The 10,205-nt window shown below is 31.8% G+C and overlaps 1 protein-coding gene across 50 annotated transcripts; it reads right to left on the reverse strand.

Moving 5' to 3' along the window:
• Positions 1 to 1,412: 1,412 nt before the first annotated feature.
• Positions 1,413 to 7,268, reverse strand: LOC146953649 (uncharacterized). 50 transcript variants are annotated; one of them, XR_015011027.1, is made up of 13 exons: positions 7,138 to 7,268; positions 6,948 to 7,051; positions 6,766 to 6,795; positions 6,571 to 6,615; positions 5,410 to 5,568; positions 5,114 to 5,306; positions 3,643 to 3,672; positions 3,453 to 3,542; positions 2,669 to 2,795; positions 2,434 to 2,499; positions 2,317 to 2,348; positions 1,850 to 1,934; positions 1,413 to 1,739 (listed from the first exon to the last, which is right to left on the reverse strand). XR_015011027.1 is itself a non-coding variant. In XM_085711016.1 (10 exons), the coding sequence occupies exons 5-9, from the start codon at positions 5,421 to 5,423 to the stop codon at positions 1,881 to 1,883; spliced, it is 381 nt and encodes a 126-aa protein (XP_085567142.1). In that variant the 5' UTR covers positions 5,424 to 5,568; positions 6,571 to 6,615; positions 6,766 to 6,795; positions 6,948 to 7,051; positions 7,138 to 7,268; the 3' UTR covers positions 1,413 to 1,739; positions 1,850 to 1,880. The 50 variants fall into 50 exon arrangements, 1 of the variants encoding a protein (XP_085567142.1); XR_015011026.1 differs by lacking the exon at positions 2,317 to 2,348 and adding an exon at positions 5,777 to 5,801; XR_015011019.1 differs by lacking the exon at positions 2,317 to 2,348 and having other exon boundaries at positions 6,948 to 7,007.
• Positions 7,269 to 10,205: the final 2,937 nt, after the last annotated feature.

Here is a 10,205-nt window from a genome sequence, read left to right on the forward strand (position 1 = left end):
TATTTACTTCTATGTAAAACTAGTTACAAACCCGTGCTTCGCACGGGGGTTAGCTACTTTTTTGACAAAATATTATATCGGACGGATAGATTGCGAAATGACAGATAATTATAAACCATGACACAATATTTAGAGCACTCCTGCATCACGGGTTAGAAAATGAAATGTTCAAAACGGCTTATCACGAGTAACAAATGAAAACGTCAAGGACTTTTTATGTAGAGAGAGATACAAAGCAAGTTGCAGCGAAGACAACAATTGAGAAGGCTAAACGTGCATTGGAAAAGTAGTGGCTTTCAACAACTCAATAACTGTAAAGTTAATTTAGTAGAATAATTGTGAACTGTGTACTTGATCTGATCCACCACCCCTGCACTATGCAGAGTCAATCTAACCTCGTGGGTACCCACTATATGGGTACTCGTGGGTATTCAGGTATCCATGGGTACTCATGGAGTTTTGAATTTATTTATTTTTTGGTACAAATAAATTTTTTTTTAATTACCAAAAAACCTCAACTTTTAAACATCCATACATAATCCGTTCAAAATTTCATAGTTCATACATAATCCATAGAAAATTCATGATTCTTAGATAACCTATATGTTTTATGAAGTGAATGAAGTGGAAACGGTGAACCTAATAAGATGAATTAAAAAAAATTAAAATAAAAATAGGTCATTATTGAGGATTTTTAGGTGGGCGGTAAAGATATGATATATAAAGATATTTTAGTCATTTACTTAATTTATTATCGGATATGGGTACCCGTGGTTATGGATACAATCAAATCCGTGTCTGTGTCCATATAATAATGGGTAGTCAAATACCCGTTTATTATACCCGTGGATACCCGTTTAGCTACACGCTCCATGCCCGTGACGGATTTTACCCACGGGTACCCGTGGGCATTTGGAATACTATGGTTTTGAAATTCTTTATTATATGTTTGAATAAGTTATAATTTAGAAAATCTATTTATTACTAAAACCGATAACTCTAAAATGATAAACAGTCAAAGTTGCACATTTATAAACTAAAAAGGATCATTGCATCTACTAATGCGGTTGGGGTTCCAGAAGTGGACCTCAGAAGTGGACCTCGATCCAATCGAAAAACTATTGTGCTAAAAACTTTTTAAAGTAATGAAGGAAATTACAGGTTGAATAAAACAATTTCTGAAGAGAGTTTGTATTTTGATGTTGCTTTGTTTGTGATTAAGACTAAACTGTGCCAGAAAATGTTGTGCATGGAAATGCAGAAACTGCAGGAAATGTTGGGTTGAATTACGTATTTTTAAAAAAAATTGTTCTAAAGGAGAGATGTTTAAATTATGGGAGATAATTCCATTTTTTCTAAGAGATTGTCGTTGATTTTAAATGTGAGAATTAAGTAACCATATTGCACAAACATTTGAAATGTGCACCTTTCTAAAGTATTTATCAAAGCATCAAAGGAGCATATATTTTGTTCATGAGACCAAGGAAAACAACATAATAATTAAGATGAAACTAATTGGAACCAATGAAGGAACCAATAATGCACAAATTACAATTACATATTAGCCAAAATTATAAAAGCACGTTGCCGAAACACCCATCTTGCCGAAACCTGCCTCAGTCCAACCAGTGTAACAGACTGCGTGCCTCTTCAATGGTTGCTCTTTCTAATAGAAGCAAGTCACTAACACAAGTTTTGCACCACCCTGCAGCACATGATGTCCTTGTACAGAGAATTGACTGCAATTGCATATTTCAGTAATACATAACATATATTAAATGACCTTGTTTAAATAAATAGGTTGGTTCATTTAGTTTCAAAGTAAAGATCGTTAAAAAGTGACTCTAACCTCTCAAGAACCATGGTTGCGATGTTTTCCTTCACCAATGGACCACCAAGACGTAGTCTTCTTTCAAATGTATGGTCCCCCGTTCCTGCACAAGGAAAAACAAATACAAAATTTAAACAAAACATGACAGTCCAAGAGACATAATCAAAGCTTAAAACAAAATTAATCTTGTAGGTTTCAGTGTAAAAAAGTTATTCACTTATTCTCAGTAATGCAAACTTGCCAAGCTTTCAACATACTTTTTTTATTCTAAATTTGTGGTTTTATTTCATGCAAAGAATAAATCATATGGAAGAGAAATGTATGTATGTAAAAAAACAAAAAATAGTTCAATCACGATTTTCACAAGTTTCGTCGTTACTATTATCTCAGTTCCATTATTTAACTCTTTCGCAACGTGGACCAGCACCTGTGGCTGTGATCATAATTCAAAACCATGACGGATCCCTAAACATGATTCAGCTTACCTTAATCTCAGCGGCATCATTTGACGTAAGAACAACAGACACAACGCACATTAGATTAAGTATGAAGACTAAAATTGAACATCGACTAATTAGAATCATTCAGGTTTGAGTAATTACCTATTTATCCAAGATCAAGAACTCAATATGCTCAACATTGCTACTAATGAGAAAGGGTTTTTAGTGCTGAAATATCACAAATCACAAATCAGTTTCAAGAGAAACATAAAACCAAGTTGCTTAAGTTTTCATTCGTTTTTTTTTTTTAAGTTTGTTGGAAAGTTATTTCCAAATAGCAGTCATGTCAAATATGCAATAACCAATATTTTTCAAGCATAAAGACTTTAATTCATACCTCATTATATGACGCAATTACAGTTCTGTATGACATAATTATAGCAGAAATGGCAGGATATCAGCCGCCATTTACCATAACAGAACTTAAAATCTGCCACCACAACCCGCCATAGTGTCGTTGGGGACTACTAAGAAAGCAACGCCTAGATTTCAGGTTTGATTATGACAAAATTCATTCATATACTTAATTGCATAGAAATATAACAGTTAATGAAACAATAAAAAAAGAGGGATGGGAAAATGCCAAATATGTGCCACTGATAGAGGGTGGCTAAGAGAGGGTAATAAATACTAAACAACATATGGCTTCTATAATAGCACCATAAATTTAAGCAAGAATCAATCAAATAAAAGAGACAAACATTGCAATCATCATGTTGATAAGTTATTTACATTTACCACATGCATTATAAACGCAGTAAGAAATAAACACTAACAAACTTCATGTCGTAAATTTCTGACATTGTGCTCATTCTAAGTCTAGTGTCCTCCCTAGAAACCCACCCTCAGTAAAGCATCGATTTTAAAACTTTTGATACTTTTCAAATTTTCTACTTCAACTCAGTTGTTTGCCATTAAATAACACGCCATAGCAAGAAAAAGAAATGGATCGAACCCAAGTGCAAAACCACTTCAGGAAATCCTATACCCTGGTAAAAGCTAAAACAGACCAATTTTCGCAATTCAAACAACAACAACCAAGTCTTATCCCACTAAGTGGAGTCGGCTAATTTTCGCAATTCAAACTGATAAAAAAATATTTCAAAAGACAGTTTACTCACCAAAGCCTTAGGTATTGACGGTGTCACTGGAATCCATTGTCTTGACTGCTTAATAGCAAGTTCTTCAAGCCTTTGGGTTTTGACCGAAACCTACAATGGATATACACATTATTAGCTGGTCATTTAAATAAATGAAACCATTATATTTAAAAGAATGATACAGAAAGCGACGGACAGCTAGCTCAACTACCTGAGGAATTGACTGAGATCGAGATGGAGCCTGCACCAAAGCTTAAGCCATGTTAAGACCAACTGATATGCCTGAAAGTACAGACCCAGAGGGAAGTAACTAATTTTAAATTTATGTGCAGGGCTGCATTTTCAGAATTTGATGCAGAAATAGTGGGCAATTTGACTGATAAACAAATGATGTCTATTAGTTCAGAATATAGCATTGATATAAGCAAGGCTATGAATGCATAGAGAAGAGACAACCTAAAGAATAAAATCAAATGTAAAGAATCCGACGACATTTTCCATAAAAAGCATCTAAGGACATAATTTCTATCATTATATACCAGGAAAAGAAGTAATAACCAGTATATGGATTTACAAACCATGCCAATAAGAATGGCAGACAAAAAATAGAATTAGAATTTCTAAGAACCATTGTGTTAAAAAAATCATGTAAAATCAATAAAGAGAAACATATTGTATTTTGTTATATCTGAAATCATGATTTTTGGTTGATGTTATTTTTCATGGAGGTGGCTGTTGTTGAGTTTAAAACGGGAACTGAAGTTCCTTTCTATAGTTTTGGAAGATATCAAACGCAGCCATATAGCAATTAACAAAATATGACAGAAACTTCATCCAAACAAATCTGAACAAATTCCACTAATCTCTATATCTTTCTTAATAGTTTTTCTTAATCTCTAAGCTACTTTCACTAAAAAGTCCTATCATCATAAAGTAATTGAAATCTGGAATTTACTTATATCATTGTCAACCATATCAACTGATTCATAGAGAATAAAACATTTAAGCTTCATCACTCTTTCCCCTAACCATTTTATATGATTGATACCTAAAACTATACAAATCCTAAAAACACAGAATTCAAAATTCCAGCTACCAAAAAAAAAAATTATCTTCATCAAATCTAACAAACAACATAACCTCAATAAGAACACCCAATTTCATCAAATCTGACGAACAAACCAACAAACACATGAAACCCATAAAACCATACATCAAAAAAAAGAAACCCATAAAACCAAATTCATATTCAAACCAACATATTTGCCATTCAAAAAAAAATATTCAAACCAACACCGATAATACAAAATCATCCAAAAACAAACTTTCACCGACCCACTAAACCAATTCTCAATTTTTTCCACCGATAAAAAATCAATAATCAAAACCCAGCGCAAAATTTCAAAAAAAATCACAAATCAAACAAATTGATATTAAGGCGCAGCTTTCAAGTAAAGATACATCTCTCATTTTGTTTAAAGTTCACTTCACTTATTTTTGAAGTAATTAAGCAACTTTGGTAATTCTAATTCTCTACCTATATAGTCTCCAGTGTATAATTAACAGACTCATAGCTATGGACGATTTGTATATGTAAAAAGCATAAACTATTACAAAGGAAAATGATAACTATTACACGGAAATATATATTGAATGCATAATGATGGTTTTTAACATCTTACCTCCTCATGATGCAAATTTTTCAATTTTAAAATCCTTTGATATGCTTCACCCTTTTTCTTATGATTCTCTGTCAACTTTTCTCTCAAATAATATAGTTCTCCATTTATGTCTTCTAATTCTTTCACACCATGTCTTACTTTGGTGGCACATTCCATCCATTCTCTTCTCTTTTCAAAAGATTCATCACATAAGCTAGCAGAAAATAGAAAAAAAAATCTATCAGACTCATTGATAACACCTTTAAGACATGAATAAGCTAATACTGAGTCAAAGCCAATATTAATCTATAACTAACCTTGATTTGGTCATTTATAATTTTCTTCAAGGATTCATAGTTGGAAATATCTTCCTTTACAAAATCATTACCAGAAGCTCTTTCCATATATTGAATTTGAAATTGTTCAATTTCTCTCATGAGTTTCTGCCAATTTTTCAAGTAAAAACTCCCTCTAATCTGTTCCAAGTTTTCAACATTTCAACAAAAGCAATATAAGTAATACCAAACACAAAAACAAACAGATTAACATCTCATAAATTCAAACAACAAAAGAGGAACACCAAGCCAAAACCAAAATCAAATATTATTCAGAACTGCAATCAATCCATAATCATTGCATATAATTCAACTATTAGATCATATGTCTAACTCATGTAATTTTCACCTTCTTTATGATCCACTCATCATTCCTACAAGTTTGAAGAATGGTGATGATAAGTATTGGAATTGTTTTGAAACCATCGGAACTATGACGAATCGCTCAACGTTTCAAAATGATCCAAATAATAAAACCTCATTTAAGACACACAACTAATTTCAATTGCAGCAGCATTGTATATGCATAAAAGGATGTAAAAACTCATTTAAAACAAACACCAGTCACAATTTCGACTGCAGATTTTCTATATAAAAATATGTAAAAACTCATTTGAAACAAACACAAATAGTCCCACTTGCAGCTGCATAATTTTCTGCATAATTTCATACACAAAATCATCAAAAAACTAATCCAAAATGATCATAATTATTAATCAGTCTCAACTACAGCTTCAAGTTTTGGTTAAATTTTCTGGATAAAAAGGTTCAAAAACTCGTCTAAAATTATCAGAATTAGTCTCAACTACAACAGCAAATTTAGTTATATTTTCTCAAGCTACATAAATGAAGTATACTTCATATTGGATTGTTTATGTATTATAAAAATTTAGTTAAATTTTCAAAAAAAAAGTAAGTGCAAGATAAAAGATATTAAAAAGAGAATTGCCTTAATAGCTTCTCCTTCCTGCAACACATCTGCTATTGCATTAGAGACCAAAGAAAACCTTATAAAACACACAACAGAGACTCAAATTATGCAGCACAAAAACCCATAGAGCTAGTTTCATGATTAAAATGCTACTCTAAACCACACTCAAATTTTACAGAAATTTAAATCCAAACTTACAAAAATTTACTCACCTCTAACATTCAATCCAAAGAATTATGGAACCAAACCAATGTTTCCTGCAACAGAAGTAGTAATCATATGACCAGATCAAAATCACCTTATATATAAAACAGTACAGTGTCACGAAAAATCCATTTTAAGGTGCTTAAACAACTATTTCATCCAATTATCATCAACATTAAATTCAAGCTTAAAAGTGAACTCACCTTCATATCTTCTTAAATCTCCTTTTTATTCTAAGAACAACAATAAAAAAACAATTCACAAGATTTAGATATTTCATAAACACATGAGATATATCAATATGGTAGATAAGACATAATATATGATCAAGTTCACAGAAACCATCAAACAGAAATGATTTACCATCACTTGTACAAAAATTTACCTCCAATTCTTCTTGTTTCTTCCTCCAATTGCAAACCCAGCCCCCATACTTTCAATTAAGCTTTCCTTGAATAAGAGACACACATGCAGCAACTTTAATTAACCCTTCATTAAGAAATTGAAATTGGGGCTGAAAAGGGTTAGGGTTTGGTTGAGTAAGAAAAGAGAGGAAAATGATATAATAAGCTTACCTTAATTTCCTTTGCTTCTAATGCAAATCGGTGCAGATCGGAGTGTTGGACGGCGAGGTCGACGGCGGCGACCCTTTCTCTCCCGGCGACCCTCTCCTCTCCCGCGACCCTCTCTCTCTTTCAGCTCTTCTGTTTTTTTTTTATCAACACACATATATATATGGGAAAGGCAGGAATTTGTAATTTACCATAATACCCTCATAAGGGCAAAATAGTCAAAAAAACAGACATTAATTTTCCTATTTGGTTTAGTAGATTAAGATTTTCCAATTATTTTGTCAAAAAAAAAGATTTTCCAATTATAACTTTAAAAAATCCTAGAAACATTTTCATTTGACTATTTAAAAAATAATAGCTTCGATCTACAAACCCTAGAAACTTCTTTGTAAAGTTAATCCACCATGGAAATTATGCAACTGCAAAACTAATTTGCTCGGTTAAACATATACAGTGTCTTTCCAATGTCATAATTATCAAAAGTCATAAATAATATTCATTTAAATATTTATTGGCAAACAATTTAAATTATCGATTTTCTAAATAAAATCATTTTTGGAAGATATATGTCGAGGAGATTAGCTTGCACTTCGACTTCCATTGATTTTTTTTTTTTTTAACATTTCTTAGAGTTATACAATGGAGACATCCATTTTTTGGTACATAAATGGGTCTCACGTATACACATCACACATTTTTTATTTTGAAGGGACATCACACATTTATAATTTTTTAATAATAGTATTTAATAAGACCTCAATCTCTCCAACCCAACATCTCTCACAAAATTCTTAAATGGGATCCGCTAATCAATTATCAATAGCTTTAATCCCTAAAATTTTTTATCAATAGCTTTAAATCACTACATTTTATTTTTTTAATATTAAAAAAATATGAGTCTCACTTAAGATTGGGGGTCTTAAGTAAGACCACGTGTCTTATAAGATCCCGAAAAAAATTTCTCCCCAATGGGATACAACCTAATAGGTACCAAGTCTTAAAAGGTTAAGACCCTCCTATTGAAGTTTATGGATGTCCCCCGGTCTACATGAATTTAACCATGTGTAACTCAAACCATCATTATCTCACTTCCAACGGGTTAACATCACATGGTTTAATAAGCCTAAATATTGGACTTGGAATAACATCATTATCTTTTGGACTTGGAATAATTTTAATTGACATGGTTTGTCATAAAGGTTGTAATTACTGAATGAGTGGTTCAAAGTGGAAGAAAGTCTAATCTAATTATAGGGTGAAGGGTAAGTTATTTAGTAGATGTCACTTGTAACGCCGAGATTGATATTTAATTATTTTTATAGAGTTAGAGTCTATGTGATTTATTTTAATATGTGAGGTGTTAGTATTTTATTAAGTGACTTTATTCTATTATTTATTAGAATATGAAAATTATTAGTGTAAGTAGAATTGGGGGTTAGAATAGAAAGAAGAATAAGTTATTGGGCCTAAACAGATTTGGAAGAATATTTAGTATTATAAATAAGGAAGCTTATGTTAGAAATAATTTTTACGTTAAACCGCTTTTTGGAGAAAGAGGAGAAAGAGAAGAACTCAGGGAGAACCCTAGGAACGAAAAACGTTGCTTTTGATTTCAGAAAAACAATCTAAGGTAAGGGTGAGACTATCTTTCACTAATATTAGGTCTGTGAATCATTAGATTGCATCTAACATGCTTTAGGATGAGTTTGTAAGGGGGGAGTCTCTATTCATCATAAAGGTTGTGTACTCATGTGGGTGGGTAGTGAAGGGTTGTTAATTTTTATTAATTTCTTATTCCTTTGATAATTTTATGTTAAATTCATGTCCTCATACTATAATTATATGTTTGATTTTAATTCTGAATTGTGATATTGTCATGTTGAATTCACTGTTAATATATGACTATGTTATAAAAGCTGCTTTAGTCTTGGATAAAACAAGGATGCCCCTCGTGTAGGGATGGCAATTGGTACCCGCAAAAAATACCCACAATGGGTAGGGTAAAACCCCGCTTTCATGGGTATGAGCGTGGGTCAAGGGTATTCCCCGCAAATTTAAACGGGTATGGGTACGGGTAAGGGTATTATACTACCCAGCCCCGCAACCCGCATATACATATTTATATTATATGATAAATAATTTATTTATTTTTGATGTATAATTAATTAATTTATTTAGCTATTTAAGTCTAAGCCTAAACCTAAAAATTACATAATACAATAACTGATCCATCAAATTTTAAAGGATGTTTTAGATTTTTTTATTTTGTTAAATACTAGGATTCGTACTATTTTATGAGTTGATTTTAAAAAATTTGAACCATAGTTTTATTTCAACTGTGATATTTTTATTGTATTTTCATAGTTAAAGTGCGGGTAATGGGTGTGGGTATGGGCACTAAGGTGCCCATAGGGTATGGGGAAGGGCACTAAAGTTGTTGCCCACGAGGGTATGGGTTCGGGTACGGGTATTTTTTACATACGTGGGTATGGTGAAGGGCATTGTAGTACCCTACCCATAGGGTACCCATTGCCATCCTGTTACCTAAGTATTAGAAGTGTATTAGTAGTATGTTCTATGCCAGATGCCAGAATATTTGAGAAGTAAATCAACTTTTGAGAAGTGAATCGATTCTGGAGTTATTTGATTGAATCACAAAAAAATATTGGTCGTGAAGATTTATGGATTTTTAATGATTGATAAATATATTTTCATGTCTATTCGTAATTATTAAATTAAATGAAAATTTTATCAAAAAACTTAGAATTCGTCTCAGTTTTATTCTTTGAATTTGCTTTAGTTTTATTTTTATGTGTATGCTTTACCTTAAATTTATTTTGCTAGTTTCTCTTTGGTAAGGACGTGTACATCCTTATATCACTAACCTACCTAGTAGCCTAGAATATAATTATATGGATATACACTACCCTACAAAGTACTGCACGGCTTATTCACTTCTCCTCACATTATCTTCGTTTTTTTTTTAATTACTATTATCTATGTACATGATTCTTCTATTTATTATTAAGGTATTAATTAATTCACTTTTGGGATTCATATATTTAATAATA

This window comes from Medicago sativa, chromosome 1 (genome assembly GCF_051527215.1).
Source record: "Medicago sativa cultivar Bolivia chromosome 1, Bolivia_mono, whole genome shotgun sequence".
Lineage (NCBI taxonomy): Eukaryota > Viridiplantae > Streptophyta > Magnoliopsida > Fabales > Fabaceae > Medicago > Medicago sativa.

Excerpts from the sequence above, each read along its gene's own strand:
- LOC146953649 (XM_085711016.1), bottom strand. Across the intron at positions 3,673-5,113 it reads AAAATTTGCATCATGAGGAG|GCTCCATCTCGATCTCAGTC; the intron begins GTAAGATGTTAA and ends GCTTTGGTGCAG. Across the intron at positions 3,543-3,642 it reads GATCTCAGTCAATTCCTCAG|GTTTCGGTCAAAACCCAAAG; the intron begins GTAGTTGAGCTA and ends TATCCATTGTAG.